The sequence below is a fragment of the Rattus norvegicus genome, chromosome 7 (genome assembly GCF_021556685.1).
Source record: "Rattus norvegicus strain SHRSP/BbbUtx chromosome 7, alternate assembly SHRSP_T2T, whole genome shotgun sequence".
Classification (NCBI taxonomy): domain Eukaryota; kingdom Metazoa; phylum Chordata; class Mammalia; order Rodentia; family Muridae; genus Rattus; species Rattus norvegicus.
Genome location: NC_141540.1, coordinates 27,487,603 through 27,506,350, shown reverse-complemented (window position 1 = coordinate 27,506,350; position 18,748 = coordinate 27,487,603). Strand labels below are relative to the sequence as shown.

The 18,748-nt window shown below is 44.5% G+C and overlaps 1 protein-coding gene across 12 annotated transcripts in view; it reads left to right on the top strand.

The window, feature by feature from the left end:
- The first annotated feature begins 7,472 nt into the window (after positions 1-7,472).
- Positions 7,473-18,748, top strand: part of Fbxo7 (F-box protein 7) — a 28,303-nt gene continuing 17,027 nt past the window's right edge. Inside the window, exons 1-4 of one of the 12 annotated variants that reach the window (XM_087558462.1) lie at positions 7,473-7,714; positions 10,115-10,257; positions 14,401-14,628; positions 16,552-16,693. In XM_087558462.1, coding sequence (XP_087414588.1) covers positions 10,255-10,257; positions 14,401-14,628; positions 16,552-16,693 — 373 coding nt within the window. In that variant the 5' untranslated portion in view covers positions 7,473-7,714; positions 10,115-10,254. Of the gene's footprint in view, positions 7,900-7,920; positions 8,225-9,394; positions 9,647-9,962; positions 10,258-12,527; positions 13,416-14,400; positions 14,629-16,551; positions 16,694-18,748 lie in introns of those variants that run through there. The other 11 variants (XM_087558454.1, XM_087558455.1, NM_001012222.1 and 8 more) reach the window with 11 other exon arrangements.

Below are 18,748 nucleotides of genomic sequence, written 5' to 3'. Positions count from 1 at the left end.
AGGAAAGATGATTCGGCAGGTGGATGTCATTGCCTGGAGGCCTGAGTTTGATCCCCGGAACGCAGGCAAAGGTAGAAGGACAGAACTGACTCCACAGCCTGGTCCTTTGCTCCACACATCATGTGCCCTCGAATCATAATTTATAAGTGACAAGTTTAAGATGGTCTAAGGAAGGGAGAAATTTGTTTCATTGCTTTTGGAAAGGATCTTTGAAATTGGCCAAGCTAGTTTTCTACCCTGTTCAAGGAATCATGTTAAGGCAAAGTTTCCAAGTATACCAAGAAAACAATAAAAGCCAACAGTGCCCCATCCATTTTCTTTGTTTCTTGGTTTTCCACATTTAATTGGGGGGAAAAACCCGTCGGGTAATTCCTGCTTATTCAGACTGCTCAAGATTGTAATCTAAAACTCAAGATTACTTATCTCATTTATTAATGGCTGATGGGGACTTGGTCTTTCCAGATCAAGGGATACTTTTTAATTAAAGCTCCAGAAGGAAAATAATAATTAACTAGGCAGAATAATTATTCGTTAAAGATGCCAAGATCCAGTTGAAAGGAATAAAGCATCCCCAGTTCCTGGTTTCTGGAATGTGTAGCATGTAGACGTTGGTGCTCTGAGCAAAGCAGCCACCATTTTTTTTATCAGATCAGCTGTGCATTCTTACAAGAGGGAATCTGTTGACTGTTCCCTCAGAGGAGAGAGCTGGAGAGGAAGACCTACAGTTGAGATTTCTGCTGTTCATCCGGGTCATTTATGTGTAGCTCTGTTCTGCTTGCCTGTGGCCTTAGGTTCTCAGGAGGTGTGGAGCATACAGGTTCTCATATAACTGAGAGAACTCTGCTATGCAGCTCTGGGAAGCCATAGCCCAGGCTGTCTTCCCAGTTGGCTGCTTTGGGGTCTCCCATGTTCCTGCCTGTAACTCCTCACCCTTGCTCTGTAAGGGAGCCTCACAAACTCACTGTGTTCCCAAGGTGAGCTTTGGTTTGTCCTTGAGTCTGAGGATCGGTGGACATGGTTTGTGTCTCCCTAAGAAAGGGATTATATTTCCATGTAGAAGGAAACAGTCTAAGTTAGTTGTTTTTCTTTTAACTTGGAGATAAATTATGGTGTTTTTATGGGAGGGGGTGGTGTTACATGTATATGGGGTGAGGGAGAACCAGAAGGGGAAGCTTGGAGGCAAAAAGACGAGTTTCCAGCTTTGTTCCTTGTCTCTCCAGCACTTGTGCTAATGAAATCTGAGTAAAAAGGAACCCCAAAAGGAGATATGAGGGGTACGCGAAATGAGACCTAGTTTTATTGTATGTTTGTTATGCTTTGGGTAGTTTTCATATATGAACTCCCTAAACCCCTCCTAAGGCCATGCAAGGAACAAATGCTATCTCCGTGCTACAGAGGAAGACATTGAGGTCAAAGGCTGAGGCGAAGCTTGGCATCCGTGCTGACGTTCAGGATGTGGGTGCTGTGCTTCTAGGCATCTCTCATGCTATGCTATTGCTTTAGGGAGGTCGCTGTAGGGCAACCCACAGTTCAGGGTATGCGGAAGGCCAGGTAGAGAGGAGAATGCTGTTCCTTGGCAACCCATCAGGTTTCCTCAGTAGCTAATTGAATTTGTGTGAGCAATGCAGATTCGTATTTTGAATTGCTACCGGAGGAAGCTGCCTGGAATCTGTTTTGGCTCTTAAGAGAAATAGGTGACTCTTTCGTCTAGTAGAATGACCTTGCCAGTTGCCGTCATCTCCATCTCTCTTCGACGCTTTGGTTTGTAGGTCGCAAGTGTTTGAAATAGCATAACTGAAGAGTTTTGGTGGAAAAGGTACAGACTTTAACTACGGGAAGGAATGGAGTCTGTAACTCTAAAGACAACGAGAACTGCAGACCAGCTGGGTAGTTTAGTTAATGCACAGTGTATGGGTTTATAACTCTGAAGGCAGTATGCATGTACTGAGAAACCATTCAGCGATGAAGTAAATAGGTGGCAGATAATTGTAGCCAGGTGTCTTATACTGGGAAGATGGCGGTAAGCCAGGAGGATGCTGCTATACAGAAGGCTGGTATAGCTTCCATCAGGGACAAAACCAAATTCAAGGGTAACCTGGGACTTAGTTAAACCCTAGCCTGGGTGTTCCCTTATCTCTGTGGGAAAGTGTAGGGTAATCTGATAGCCAGGAGAGTGCCTCAGATAACTCTGAGTCTTTATAACCCAAAGCTCTAGGGAAGGCCTGATACTCCCAGTAACCCAGTAACCCCACTTTTCCCTTTAAATACACCAAATTGTAAAATAAGGTAGTTCTCTCTTCAAGTAAAAGAAACCAAGAGATTCTCTACACGAATCACTGTTCTCCTCTTCCGGGAACTCCAAGTTTTAGCTTGTGCTGTACTCCTGGCGGAGGCAGGAGGAGGCTGTGATTCACATGTGAATGGGTCTGAGTCTGGTCCATCAAAATGCCATGTCTGGTTATGCCAAGAAGTACCTATTCTATTATGGAAATATGATATACCTTGCTCAATCAGCTAGGAAGGCTTAGAAACAAAGACACATCAGTAACAAAAATGCAATCAGCACCTGGGTCTTGGTTTCAAATACCATTATCCAAAAAAAAAAAAAAGGAAGTAGATAAGGATTTGGAAAAAACAAATTGCTGGGTTTGTTGCTGGTGTCGAGAACATACAAAATTAACCCATAGCACCTCATGGTTGCAGAAAGTAAGAAAATGCCCAAGAAATGGAATTGAATAAAACAAAGGAAGGAAAAAGTACAGAGAGGGAAATTGGATACAAGAGTCAGTGGAAGGTGGGTAAAAGTGAGTAGCAGCGATGAAGAATCACCATTAAACTATGATACAAACTGTAAAGTAAGTGTACGTTCACACTAAGTGACTGAATGAAGACCTAGACAAGTGTGCTATGTAGAACAAGTCAGAACAAATCCATTGATTGGATGAAGACAGAGGAGTGGAATGGAAAAGGAAACATGACTGCTTTTCGGTGTGGTGGAGGACGTACACTGCAGATATATGGAAGCAGATATATAGCCAGAGACAGGGACATCTAGGAGAGGCCAGAGTGGCCAGTGGCCAGACTGACCTGTGCCATGTGGAGGGGGAAGGGAAAGGAGAGAGGACACAGGGGAACCAGAAGCAGCAGCCAGGAGGCCCAAAGGTATCTCCTTTGGGTAACCAGAATGGTTGGATTATATGGGGAAGAGCAGCCCAGACCCCTAGGCTGGAGCGTTCATGGTAGGGGCTGGGGTATGCCAACCATGAGGATCCTGTGACAGGTAGGGGCTGAGGGATTCTGGGAGAACCTGGTGGCCAGTGTCTGCTTTGATCTGTTAAATAGGCAGCTCAGCCATTTGTCCCAGGGTTTGAAACTTATTTATTTATTTACTTATTTATTTACTTATTTATTTATTTATTTATTTATTTATTTATTTATTTATTTATTTATGAGACAGGTACTCTCAATATGTAGCCTTGGCTGACCTGGAATGTAGATCAGACTGCCTTTGTAGTCACAGAGACAGCCCAGCCTCTGCTTCCTGAGTGCTGCGGTTAAAGGCATGCACTACTATGCCTGGTTATTATTTACGTCAGGACTCATGCAACCCAGATTGGTCGGGGCTTGTTAAGTAGCCAGGGATGACCTTGAACTCCTGATTCTCCCACTGCTGGGACCACAGACACGCACCATTATACCTAGCTTGTACAGTGTTGCTGATCAAACACAGGGCTTTGTGGATGTGTGGTAAGCACTTTATTGTAAGCAGAGGCTGTGTAAAGAAATCACACAAATGTCTGCTCCATTATTAGGGGGAAGTTTTTTATTGCAAGAAAGGAGATCCACAGGCATTTGCAAGAGTCTGAAGACGAGAGAAAAAAGCAGACAGGACATGGCTAGGGCTAGGACAGAAGGCTAGGTTAACAGAGCCTGGGAAAACCATTCTAGTTATAAGGAGGATAATCTGGAGGGAAATCTGCGAACTGGAACAGCCTACGGATTTTAGGGTACTGGAGGTGGTGAAAGGGGCCAGTATGGGCTTTTAATGTGCAACAAGTGTGTGTGAATAGGGACTGAACGGGCGTTGATATACAAACACAGGCATATGTCAATTTAAAGCTATTTGTCCTTTTTGCCAGAGTCAAGGGTGGGTCAATGGAAATGACTCTTTTTAGCACACCCATTTCACAAATTTCTGGGGAACCCTGAAAGAATCTGCCAGCAAATCCTATAGTTCAGCATGTTCTGAGCCAAGATGGTCATTTTGGGTCAAAGTTAGTTGGCCTGCTTTTTTGGGGTGCTTGGGGTTTTCCTTCAGACTTAATATTTACCAACCGAACTATATTCCCAGCCTAAGTCTGAGCGATCTGTATACATACCCCACCTACAATGACTTGGACGTAGGTGTTTTTCCTGCATGTCTGTGGACCATATGGTTGCTTGGTATCCATTGAGGCTAGAAGAGGCAGAGGCCAGAAGAGGGCACTGGATCCTCTAGACCTGGAGCCACAGATGGCTGTGAGGAGCAGTGTGGGCGCTAAGAATTAAATCCAAGCCTGCCAGGAGAGCAGCAAGTCCTCTTGACCCAGGAGACATCTCTACAGCCCCACGGGGGATCCCCACCACCTTTTTTTAATGGCAAGTCATACATTTCAGATTAGAGCATGGCCCTAGTACTATGCATGTGTCAAATTCATGGCTTCCTATCAAATTTTGACCAGCCTTTCTTCCTTACACTTCTGGGGAAATTCTAAGAAGTTCCCAAAGAAGGAGTGATTTTCAGTCTCTTTTGCAGTCAGGACTCGGGTTTGGGGCCTGTAGTGGCTGTTCCTGGTTGTCGACTTGACTATATCTGGAATGGGCTACAATCCAGAATTGGAAAGCTCATCTTTGATCCTGATCTTGAGGCTGGGAGATACAAGTTTCTAGCCTGGATCTTGGTATGGAGATCTTGAGGCAAAGTGGCTATGAATCCCAGGAGCCTAAGGCAAGGAGATCTTCTAGTTCAAGATCATCTGAGGTAAAGCAAGCCCCAGATGCAGACATGGTGGTACACACCTTTAATTTGGGATATACCTTCTGCTGGAGACCTACATAAGGATATTGGGAAAAGGAAGATGCTCTCTTTTTTGCCTGCCTGCCTTGTGGGACTGAGCCACTGCTAGATCCTTGGGCTTCCATTCACAGCTGCTGCTGACCACTGTTGGAGAATTGGAATACAGACTGTAAGTCATCAACCAATTCTCTTACTATATAGAGACTCCCCATAGGTTATGTGACTCTAGAGAAGACAGGGCCCAAACTTCCTTGGTCAGATTGCACTCCTAAAAACCCTTGATTGGGAGGTAAGGGGAGAAAACAGAATCTTTTGCAAGGTTGCCATTTTGTTGGTGCAGGGCATGGCAAAACCCACTAGGTATCCGATGGTAGCAGAGACGGGGTCAGCCTCTTTCCAGTCTTCTCTAGCAGTGGTAACAGCAATTTCCTCCAGTTTTCTCCAATCCCCCCACCCCCACCCCAGAACCCAATGGGGAGTTGCCCAGAGTCAATTTCTAGTGTTTAGAACTAAAGACCCCGATGTTGGAGACTCCCTCACAACCGTCCGGTGGCTTCTCATGCATTCTAGGATGTATCTCAAACTCTTTGCCTCGTTCATAAAAATTGGTTTTCTATTATGACCTGTCTCAAACCAATGGTGATCTGATTTATCAGCACTCATGCTTTTGGTTTGATATTCTTATACCGAAACGTTGGCTTGTAGCGAGAAATTAAAAGAAGTAAATATGTAACTTCTGAGGCTACGTCATAAAAGACTTCAGTTTGCTTTGGTTATGCTTGGGTTGCTTACTCTCAGGGAATCCAACTATCGTCCTGTTATGTGGACATTCAAGCAGATCTCTGGGGAAAAAAAAATCTGTGGCCGGTAGGGTGATATGTGTAGTAAATTCTGGCGGGAGACCCTGAGACAGAACTAACTACCTAACCACCCTACACCCAGGCTCCCAATCTACAGAATCTATGGGGCAACACATGTTTATCGATGCAGGCTAGTAAGCTTTGAAGGACATCAGATATGCGGCAAGAGGTTACTAATGCACCGTGCGACAACTGAAAGCTGTAACACGAAGGAGATAGAGGGGGTGGCTTCAAGTTTCTAAGAGCAGCGCCAAGGAAAAAATGCAGTAGGGATTGGTAATCCCACAGGAAAAAAGATCAGTCCTTCATGTCTGAGGAGAAAGACCATCAAACCCAGATCATCATGGCCATATTAATTAATGCAAGCTTATGTTTTGGTTTGTGAACATGGGCTGGACATAGGTAAGGTAAGGTTTTAATAGTTCAGGAGCAAGGGGGGTTTCCAGATGAGGATTTGGCAGGCGAATAGGCACTGATTACCGAAGCAGAACGCACGCACGCCAAGTTGGTCATGAAAACCTCTTGAAATGAAGACATGGTTTGCAAGGGGTTCACAGCGGGTTTGTCATAGCAACAGGTTGTCATAATAACCTTTTGTAATAAAGGCGTGGGGCAGTACAGAGCCATTCGTAGTTATGTTTACAGGTGGGACATAGACCAATTCTTGAGAAGTAGAAATGTAATCATAAACAGGAATGGACCTAGTTTGCTTTTACTATAAGATGTCGTTTGAGCCTGAGATGAAGGCAGGCTGGTTTATCAAGATATAACCTGGAAAGTGGAGAGCTATACTGTTGTGGCCTTCAAATCCATGGAGAGAGACCAAAGACTCAGGCTCAATTCAAATTTATATTAAGTGAGTTTATTCTTACTGCTAGCAGACGGCAGGCATCTTTAGAGCCAAAACAACATTCCATAGGGAGAAGGGGGGGGGCTAAGGATTAAGAGGGGGGTTTAAATTGGACATCAGAAAGGTGTATATTACAACTATTCACGAAATCCACAGCTGGGCAGGAAAACTGTTTTACTTTCCTCAATTGCTTCTTATCTTCCCTATGTAGTAATTAAAAGATCATTTCATCTGTTTCCCATAGCGATAGTGAGTTTTAAAGAAGCAAAGGCAGCTGTTAATACCTCACGGCCATTGTCCTATTCTTATCTCACCTGTAGGCCTCTAGGATCTCCCAGGCCGACAACAGCCCTTAAGGGATCCCTGGCTCCACATCCTTATCACCACAGGGGACCTATGTAAATTATAGGCAGGTCTGAGCACTAATGACCGGAATAGAACAGGCAAAACCAGGGCCATCAGGTTAGGGCGTCTGTCACGTCTGCACACTGTGGGCAGCGCTCGTTCCAGCGCTAAAGATCCTGCAAGCTGGGACCGAAAGAACGAACTCGCTCACCCGGGCGGAAGCGCACAGGGTGTAGCGTGGGCACTCGGCGCAAGGCAGCGAACTCAGCGCCTGCGCCGTGCGCGCCTCGCCCCCCAGGTGGCGCTGTCGCGCCCAGAGCCACCGATAGAGAAGCGCAGGCGCTCGGCACTCGGCTCGAGCAGAAGGCTCTAGGGGGCGTGGTGGAGAGAGCGGCGAGCTGGGATTCCTCAGGCGCGCAGGCCCGGAGCTACTTGCTTTCGGTTTCTCCCCGGGCCGACCGAGGCTTGCGGTCCGCTCACCATGAAGCTGCGCGTGCGGCTTCAAAAGCGGACCCAGCCGCTCGAGGTGCCGGAGTCGGAGCCGACGCTCGGGCAGCTGCGCGCGCACCTCATCCAGGACCTGCTGCCCACGTTGGGGTTCAGGTGAGCGGCGTCGCGGTCGCGGGGCTCGGGAATGGCGCGCGTCGGGCGGTCACATGAGGTCCGGGCCTCCGGGGCGTAGCTGGTCTAGACGCCTGTGACTGTGACGCTCGGCAGCTGAGTGCTGGCCGGGGTCTGGCTTTGGGAGACCATGGCCCAGCCTCCCCCTGGTGCCGCTGTCCACCATGGTGAGTAGTCACTTCCGGGTTGCTGTCACGGCCGCCCCGAGGGCGGGAGGGAAATTCGGGAAGCTTGGCTTGCGTTAAACCTCCCAGTGTAAACCCACTGTGGGTGGAATTTACCTTAGCGGTTAGGATACTTCAGTGGTTAAGTCGGGGAAAGCATCGTAGCTGAAGTGACAAACTTCTTGACATCCTACGTCGCTGTAATTTGTGCCACCGCCCAGGGCTACAGTAACAGGTGAGCGTGCATGTGCCAGACTGCACTTAACTGTAACTTTCTCACTGCAAGGTTTGGAAGTACGCATTCTTCGGGTCACTGGGCATTTTCTGGGTGAGAATGTTTGTTGCTTTTTCTCTAAAATAGAGGCTTGACCCTATAGAGCTTGCAGTTTTGTGGCAAGTTGAGAAAGGATTAGGTTCTATTACTAATTTATGGGGTTGCAGATGAAGCTTCTATGTTTCTGTAGAAGATATTTTCAGGACGTAGAGAGACAACTATATGGATGACCCATTTCAAGTGCTGAGCTAGAAATTTGAACTAGTGAAGAAAATAAAATTAGAAGATGGGCTCTGGTGCTTTTAAAGGGAAAAATGTTAAAAGAAAAACTCTTCCCGTTAATTGGCATTTTAAATAAGTCTTCCCCTTTTCACTTTATTTGTAGGGAATTAAGCAAAATGAAACTGATTAGATTGGTCACCCCCCCACCCCTCCCCATTAAGTAAGCCTGAGGTATACCTTTATTCTAGCGCTCTGGAGGAAGAGCTAGGTGTATCTTTGAGTTCATTCCGGACCAGCCAGTGTTACACAGTGAGACCCTGTCTAATAAAATAATGTTAGGCAAAATATTTTAAAAAGCCCTTTTTCACATTAAAAGAATTAAACAATGTATTCCCATATCGTATATTATATATATTTCCATATAATGGTGACCTACCTACATGTTACTCATTTGGTGTAAAACTGTTTTCTATGTTGATAACAATTGCCACTCCTCAGGCTTTGAGAATGCAATTTTTAAGGTATTTACAAATTGTATTACTTCTCAGTTAAGCTGGGCAGTTTTGAAAGGGTGTGAAACCCAGAAGCCCCTGTTAGTTTCTCTTGCCTGCTGTTTTCACAGTCGAGGTCGGTGTGAAAATCTGAAATTTTGCTCATTTGGGGTACAAAAGGGAAGCTTTAAAATGTGTCCATGTGACACACTTGTTGTTCTTAAAGAGTATTTTCTAAGTAAGCAAACCAAAGATTGGTATAAAACAGATTTTTTTTAAAGTTTGAAGCTTCCTCTTTCCTTTTTGTTTTTGTTTGGAGCTTCTAGAATTGCATTTTTTTTTGGGTGAAATTCCCCCAATGCCGGTGATTACAGAAAATAGGACCTTGGAAAAACATGCCAGAAAAGTGGGAGGGGAAGCTAGCATCTCTGTTAAACAGACGGCTCCTTATCTTGTCTACAGAAGGAATTGTTTGCTTGGGGACTGTCCCCTTTCCTGCCAAGGTTGACCTGGTGTTTTCATGGGCACTGGCAGATTTTCAGCTTCTTGCTGATCAGAACACTTTGCAAGCAGCAAGCAGAGCAGCTTACTGTCTGTGGAGTAGGAATAAATTTAACTCCAGTAACATCTTTAATTGATGAGAAAGGAAAGGATGCGTGTAAGAAAAAGGAATCGGGCTGGGGAGGTGGTGAAAGCTTTTGATGCCCAAGCCTGGCACCGGAGTTTGAAGTCCTCGCACTGATGGGAAGCCGGAAGTAAAGTGGTGTGTTAAGTTTAAGAAGCTCCTCGAGTTCAGCCATGTTGAAATACTGAAAAGTATATGCTCGAGGATCGATGAACATATGAATTAATGATAAGTATACCTTCCAGGCTATTGAAGTTTTAGTTAGAAGTCTGTGACCCAGGCATTTGATCAGAAGAACAAGTAATTTTGTCCCCTGCTTTCTTTCTTTCTTTCTTTTTTTTTTTATATTACATAGTGCTTTTGGGCACATAGCATGTACTTTAATGTATTCCAAATGCATTATTTGGAATATTGGTAGGTAGCTCTTACTATGCTCATCCGTCTTTCTTGGCAGTTCTGATACCCGATTTGCAATTACATTGAACAACAAGGATGCCCTCACTGGAGATGAAGAGACCTTGGCTTCATATGGGATTGTTTCTGGGGACTTGATATGTTTGGTTCTTGAAGATGAAATGCCGGCACCTAACTTACCTTCATCTACAGATTCAGAGCATTCCTCTCTCCAGAATAATGACCAACCTCCTTTGGCTGCCACCTCAAGCCAGGCTAACATCCCAGATGAACAAGGGAGTGATTCATCCCACGGACAGGTCACCCAATATGATGCCTGGACCGATGACAGTATGGTGGGTATTAAAGATGAAGAGATGGAATAGAGTAATTGATAAGGTATATTGACACTTCAGAGGAACTCCACACCGGTCAGGATGATTAGCATCAGTAAACTGTAGACTGCCCGTGGTGAACATGTTTGGTTTGGTTTGGTTTGGTTTGGTTTGGTTTGGTTTGTTGAGACAGGGTTTCTCTGTGGTACTGGCTGTTCTCTCTGCTCCTCACTCTATAGAGCAGGCAGGCCTAAAACTCAGGGCCTCTGCCTCCCAAGTACTGGGATTAAAGGCTGCACCACCACTGCCCTGCTTGAACATTTTCTTTCTAACTGCTAGATACCTGCAGTAATATTATGCTGGCATTCTAACTTGCCTGGTCTTTCACATAGACACTGCCTGTTCTGCCCCTCAGTGGGACCGCTGGTCTCCTGTGCCTTTTGACTTCTTGTATTACAGGCTGCCAGTCTCTCTTCACTTTAGTTTTCAGCTTGTCTGCGTCCTGCATCTTCATTATGTCATTCTCTTCTTGCTCTGTAGTAGCGCTGTGTCTGAGAGACCTTCTATTCTATTCTAACCATGTTATTTCACAGAAGAGAACATCCCTTATTGTCCTGTACCCAGACTTTCTGAAGGTTGTCCCACCCTGCCTCTCCAGGGTCACTTTCTGTTCTTTTCCTGTCAGTGATTGTCTCTACGTAGTACAGATTCCTGGTTGCTCTCATTCTTCCATTTTCATAGTCACACAAGTGCACAACCTGCTGACCTTGTGACCACTCATGTGGTGGCCTGGTGCCCTTGCTGACCTTCCTCTCCTGTTTGTACTTCTGTCTGTATTCCAAGGTCCTTGCTAGTTGTAGTTCAGCAATTTAGACATTTATTGGTGATCTTTGTTATTTTCTAAGTTCCTTATTATTAAGGAACTTAGCTGTATTAAGCTGTATACAGTGTTCTGTCTTCCTCTATGTCTGCATATCAGAAGAGGGCATAAGATCCCATTTTAAATGATTGTGAACCACCACGTAGTTGCTGGGAATTGAACTCAGGACTTCTACAAGAACAGCCAGTGTTCTTACCAGTGAGCCAGCTTTCCAGCCCCTAATTATTTGTTTTCTACTTTGTGTGAAACGATTATTTTATTTATTTGTTTTAGGTTCTTTGGGAGAAGGTTTCTTTGTATAACAGCCCTCGCTATCCTAAAACTTGCTTTGTAGACCAGGCTAGCCTCAAACAAAACAATACTGACAACATATACCATTTTTTAAAAAGATTTATTTATTTATTTCATGTATGTGGGTACACTGTTGCTGTCTTCAGACACACCAGAAGAGGGCATCAGATCCCATTACAGATGGTTTTGAACCATCATGTGATTGCTGGGAATTGAACTCAGCACCTCTGGAAGAGCAGTCAGTGCTCTTAACCACTGAGCCATCTCTCCAGCTCAACATAATACCATTCTTAACTGTCTTTATGTATATATTCTTATCACCCCCTGTTTAATTTCTTTTGCAAGCCTTAAACATTGATCCACCTATAAAGAATAGGCAGATATTCTGAATAGGTAGTTATTAAAATACTTAATAGATTATAAATTGTTAAAATAATTTCTACATATAGTAATTTTTAATTTGTCTTTCCAATCATTCTTGTATCTCTTGTTTCTGCAATGTGTGGGATCAATAAGGATATGTGGCTGCATACTTAAATTTTACTCAGGAGTCTGTTTTTATTGACAGGCTCTTTCAGAGATAAACCTAGAGAGAAGAGCCCTTTCTTAGGAGTGTTCTAAAAATCCTGAAGTAAGATGGAGTTCTGCAGTGTGTGAAATACCTTGTTAATTTTTCTTTGGAAATTTTTGAAGTTACTAGTGCCTCAAGGTAGTGATTCCAGTTCTAAGAGCATTGTCTCATAAACTTTTTATAGGGTGACTATGAAACCTTAGTGGGTGCCTGAATCCGTATGATCTGCTAGTTCAGTATAGAAGGGAGCTGTGAGAAAGGAAAGTAAATGGATGGGCAAGACTCAAAACCAGAGAGGAATTTTATTTTGTAACTAAATATGTTAGTTTTATCTCATTGCTCTTGGGAGTTGCTGCTAATGACAGCAAGGGATAACCTGTACCAGACCTGATAGGAGGTCAAATGCGGTTCAGCCGATTGTTTTTGTAAGTGGCCTGTGGCAGGGCTGCGTAGACGAGCTGATGCTCAGCTCTTTTCTGTTTTCACATGTGGAAGATGATACACACCCGTATCAGGGGAGGCCAGTGCTTCTCGGGCTTAGGAAGGTTTGATAAGCCCACAGTGCATGTGGAGTTAGCAGTTAGGGTAATGGCTTCTTAAAAAGTCACACAGTTTGTCCCATGCTACTGGCTAAGTAATAAATGACAAAAGTAGGGATAATGGGGAAAAGTAAAGAGATTTACTTCATAATTTAGACTTGATACATTGCTTTTTAATATGGTGACTTGTTTGTTCAAAGAAAATCAGAAATGTTTTGAGCAGTAGCATCTTTTAGGTAGTCTTTTAAATTTTAATTTTTTTCTTTTTTTGGGGGGGGGGCGCGGGAACAGGATCTTGTCTTACAACTCAGACTGACCTTGAACTCTAAAATTCTTTGACCTCAGCTTCCCCAGTATAGGAATTGTAGGTGTGTGTCACTGTGCCCACCTAGAGTTGGATTAACATGTTTGATCTTTTATAGCCATTAGGCTTTACCTCTGCTGATTTTGAAAGAATAAATGTCAACTGTGGCTCTATTCCAGTCCTTCAACCTTGCCTTATACCATATAACTTTAAATTTCCCTGCCTGATTCTTTTGGAAATAAATCCTAAAAGGAAAAAAAAATTACTTTGTATTAAGAGTTGAGCACAAACTAGGAAAGAAGCTTTCTGAATAAAATCAGTGTAGCAACTTAGCTTTACTAAAGCATGTTTTACATTGAAAAGCCTTAATGGTGAATCTGAGGACCTAGTTCATTTCAAAGTTGTATAAACTGGTTATCTTGACTAGTCATTTATTTGAGTTAAAGTTATATAGTTGATAAAAGCCAGTGTCCTCTTCTCTGCTTCAGTTATGAGAGACTACTTGACTACCTGGTAAAGAAAACCAGGAAACTGTAGCATGCCATCCTTCAGCAGTTGGTCACAAGCCTTTCCTGAATGTGTACCATGTGGCAGGTACTGTGTTCTTGTTGCAAAATGGACAACTTGTGTAGTCTTGTGCTTTACACAAACTTGCAGTCATGGAAAGATGCAGATGTGTGAACTGAAAAATAGCAATGCAGTATGGTAAGGTGCAGTATAATGGCTGTGGTGGCATCCCTTGGGGCTGTTGAAGAAGTGGGAATTCTGCAGTGGCAGGAAAGGGCTGGGAGAAGGTGTGCAGATGCCGAGCCAAGGAATGGGATGATGATGGCCTTATATTCCTTGTTTTCTGAACTTATTTTCTAGGCTTGCACTCTACCATCTGTTTCTGAAGAACTTGTTTTATGAATTTGTAGTAAGTGTAACAAAGATGCTAAGTATGAGGAAGAGGGCAAATGCATTTTGGTTAAGTGAACACATGACTCCTGTTTGTAGAATTCTCAGAGCTTTTATAAAGTTACTACCAGATCCTGTGACTGTAGAGGGTTAGGCTAGGCATAGCATGTAGTGTTTCTCTGCTTGACTCTGTACCAACATTTTCTCTAAGAACATCCAGGGACACAGTCTTAAGGTACGTTTGTGGAAATCCTGAGTTTTAAAGTGGGATAAGATGTGATTGGATTCTTAATTTCTGGGGAAACTGGAAGGAGTGCATGGTGTGTCTGAGACAAGAGGGGAGGCAGGCACCCTGAGGAGCTGTTGTTCCTGGAGGTCAGCAGAAGCGTGATGGAGTCTGAGGTAGAAGTGGCACAGGAGGCACAGCTTTAGAGACTCAGGCACGGTAGTGCTGGAGCTGTGAGCACAACGTTTAAGGCGCTTACCGAGGAGCTAGCTCCGTGTTTCTAGCATGGGGCCGTGGGACTCAGGATGGAGGTGTAGGTCACAGTCTCACTTGTTTATAAGCGCTTTCTACTCTGAACCTCTGGCTGGCTTTTGTTTTGAGCACCCATCTCTGCTCAGTACAGGGTATAAAATGTCCTGTGTAAGTTAACGGATCTGTTCTTGTCATCCTGTGCAGGAAGGACCTAGTCACAGTGCTGAAGCTGTGTCAATTCAGGACGCCATGAGTGTGGAAGAGGCTTCTGGTTTCCATCCACTGGAGCCAATGCTCTGCAGTGAAACAGAGGACGGGCAGGTGCCACATTCCCTAGAGGCCCTGTACCAGTCAGCCGGCTGCTCCACCGTCAGTGATGCCTTGATAGTGCTGGTGCATCTCCTTATGCTTGAGTCGGGCTACATACCTCAGGTGAGTGCCACCCGAACCTCTTAGGGCGTGGGGTGGTGTGAATACACTTGGCCCAGGGAGTGGCACTATTAGGAGGTACGACCTTGTTGGAGGAAGTGTGTCAAGGTGGGGTGGGCTGGGAGACCCTCCTCCTAGCTGCCTGAGGATGGTCAGTCTGTTCCTGGCTTCCTTCAGGTGAAGATGTAGAACTCTCAGCTCCTCCTGCACCAGGCCTGCCTAGACACTGCCATGCTCCTGCCTTGATGATAATGGACTGAACCTCTGAACCTATAAGCCAGCCCAAATTAAATGCTATCCTATAAGAGTTGCCTTGGTCATAGTGTCTGTTTAGAGCAGTAAAACCCTAACTAAAACATGAGACCTCACTAGGCACCTCAGTCACTAGGGCATTGTGGTGGTCCATCTTTCTTTACTAAATGTGATTGGTTCTTGAATATCAAATGTCAGAAATAGTAAGGGGTTGTCACAGGTACTCAGTAAATGCCCTTTGCAGCTTTCCTTCTTTTCCCATCATTTCCCTTGTTAGCATTTAGTATTACAGAGAGAATGGCAACTGGTCCAAAAAAAAAAGGACACAAGGCCTGTGTGCATACGGTCATGTTGAGAAGGCCTGTGTGCATACGGTCATGTTGAGAAGGCGTGTGTGCATATGGTCATGTTGAGAAGGCGTGTGTGCATACGGTCATGTTGAGAAGGCGTGTGTGCATACAGTCATGTTGAGAAGGCCTGTGTGCATACCGTCATGTTGAGAAGGCCTGTGTGCATATGGTCATGTTGAAATAAAGTGGCGGCAGTGGGGACGCGTCTGACCAGATGCTGGCTGACCAAGGTCTCACGCTCACGGCCTTGTGCTGTGGTTGCTTTCCTTCATTAACTTCATTCAGCATGGCTTCGTGCAGCATCTGCTGATGCAGTGAGGTGATTTCCTTCCTGCTCTTAGCTCTTTGTTTCCAGTTCCTGATAGTCTGAGAATAGACAAGGGTTTAGATCATTTTAGTTTATTGTGTAAGTTCTAGGAGAGACATTTGCACATGCGGAGTGCCTGGGACTCTGAAAGAGCAGTTAGAGGAGAGCTGAGGAATACAGGGACCGCATTGGAGCACAGATTCTGACCTAGTAAGCTCAGGGTGGGGCTGAGCGTCTTGCGTACTCTGGCCTGTCCCCTGTACTGCTGGCCTGTACACATTCCTTGTGGCCATGGGATGGAGTACAGAGATGAGGAGTAGCCCAAGACCATTGTGCGCCTGTGCACACTGTACGCACAGGCGCACGTTTCTCAGAGTTCACAGATGAGCACAAAAGACCAGATAGATATAACATACTACAAATAACAGTGTAAATTGACAGAGCACTACAAATATGCAGTGACACAAATGTGAACAAAATGTTAGAAAATGACTTTTCTGGAAAAGGGCTGTATGAGGGAAATGCTGTTCTCCCTGCGGTCTTGAATAACGAACGATTTGTCTTTGCTAGGTAGAAAATGTGAGTCTTAGAAGAGAAAAATTAAGCCTTATTTCTATGATGTCATTGTATATTAAAACAAAAATTTTGATAGACAAATATTATAACCTATTATCCTCCTAGTAGCAATATTAATGATGTGCATATTCTGTTAAGGGGGCTATATGTATCTTTTAAAAAATGTGTATGATGTGTGTGTGTGGGGGCGTGTCATGCGACATAGCATGTGTGGCAGGCAGGCAGCAGAGTTCCGTGGACTTGGTTCTCTGCCTTCTTTCCTTTATGTGGGTTTCAAGGCTCCACCTTGGGTGATGGCTTCTGTGACAGACACTTTACCTGCTGAGTCATGTCAGCGGCTCAAGGGGGCTACATTGCACAGTAAGTTAGGGCTGTTACTGATTTTCAGGTTTTTCAGCACAATACCTTTCTTCATTATTATTCTTTCATCTCATTCCTCAGGGGACTGAAGCCAAAGCAGCATCCATGCCTGAGAAATGGAAGTCAAGTGGCGTATACAAGCTCCAGTACACACATCCTCTCTGTGAGGGCGGCTCTGCCGTGCTTACCTGTGTACCTTTGGGAAAGCTCATCATGATAAACGGTAATGGAGCAGAGCGTCATGCTGGCGCCTTGTGAATTAAGTACTTTATTCCTAACAGTCTGTAGCCACTCGAGTGGGTGCCGAGTCATTCACATCTTAATTACTGTATGCCTGAAGACTTAAAATTAGAGGATGTTGGTTTAGGACAGCACCCTTCACTTTTGGGGTAGCCTCCTTGTTCTCTTTTTAAATGTCTGTTATAGTTTTACTTTATGTTTTGAGTGTTTTACCTGCATTTGTGTCTGTGCATCATCTCATACATATGGTGCCTGTGGAAGCCAGAAAAGGTGTCAGATCCCTTGGAATTGGTGTTAAAGATGCTGCCAGCTTCCAGGTGTGTGCTGGGAATTGAACGAGGGTCCTCTGTAAGAGTAGCCAGTGCCTGTAACTTAACTGCAGAGCCACCTCTCCAGCCTCAGCTTTTTTGTGATGTGTCAATCTTTGATCCCTTTGTTCTGTGAGCTGTGGTAGTAGAAATGAGTGGGTTTTACTGTGGATGAACTATTGGAGTAGGTTTTTGTGCACATCTGTGAATGTCTCTTCTAATTACCTTCCTTAGCCTCTAACCTGTGGTGAGGAAGTCGGCATCTCTGAACTGCTGAGGTTTTGCAGCCATGGTATGCACAGTTTAGCTGCCCGTCCTCACGGAAGTCCTCTGAATGACCTCTCTGCTCTCCCCTTTCCTAGAGGGAAGCTGCACTGAGGTGGCAGTGTGTTTCTGGATCATGTTAGTCATGATGTCACACAGGTCCTTCCCAACCACCACTGCTTTCTGGAATGTTCTCCTGATCTCACATTAGGAGATCCATTTGGGTGACCAGGATCTTACATTTCAGTCTGATCTTTTTTTTTTTTTTTTAAATATATTTTTGAAATTGGGTCTGTATACCCTAAACTGAGCTCAAATTCTTTATGTAGCCGAAGCTCTGGGGTGGTGGGTGACTCCCACCTCACTGGGCTAACACTGTTTGGGTTTTGAGGTCATCCTTTTCAGATACTTAAGCTAGAAGAGAGTGCGGTAGATTGTGCTGTTTGTGGATTGTCTTGCTTTGCTGCCTTGGGTGAGGTTTGCACTGCTCCTTCAGCTGCTGTTCTGTTGAGATGACGTTTACTGAGGTCCAGTGTTACAGAACAGCCTTGTACTAAAATTTATTTTAAACGCTAACATTGCCTTTTTGCCTTTAGAATTAGAAGTTAATTCTTTGGTCCTCTCATGTAATTTTTTCGCTCATTTCCTTTTAATTGTTCAATTTTCTTAGCTGTTATAGGATTGAGCCTATGATTCTGCACGTTTGTCAGAATGTGGCTGACGGCTTGAGAGCCGAGTAGTGTCTGTTCGTTCTCACAGCTACTTTGCATAGCTTGCAGTTTGGCTTTTGTGCCCAGAGTAGCAGTGGTTTCTGTTTCTGTGTAGTCATCCCGATTTATCACATCACACCTGGGAAGATGAACATTCCCAAATGTTAATAACAAACGCGAGGTGGGGGGGGGTTACCTCAGTTTCATAGAAAAGTACCAATGACATGCCTATACTACCCTCTCCACTAAGTATTTTGGTGATTTCTTAGTTTATGGTATTTTTGTACTTTAATTATTTGCAGATCAGTACCTTGCAGGCTCCACAGTAGCTGGTTATTCCAGGCTCAAGTTTTTGAAAAGGAGCAGTGTCTTTAAATCTTTCCTTCACCCAGGGCATGGCTTGGTGCACGTGTGGATGAGCCCATCACTAGCTCTTTCACAGGCTGAGATGAAGTACGCCTTTGTATGCTAAACTAAAATTGAACCCTCTGGTGATGTCAAGGATATTGGTCTTTTGGGTCTAGAAAGCAGTGGTGCTGTGAAAACTAGCAGGATCCTGTGAATGAACAAGGATTGACCATTGCCAAGGATTTAAAAAATGTACAGTGTTTCAGTGACTTCATTAGAAATAATGGTCTTCTGTGCTTGCCTGCTTCTTACTGACCTTATGGCAGGCCTGTCAATTACTGAGAAGCTGCTGTTGGTGACACATGGTGGATTCTGTCTGAAGAGACTTAATAGAGGTGGTGCTTGAGG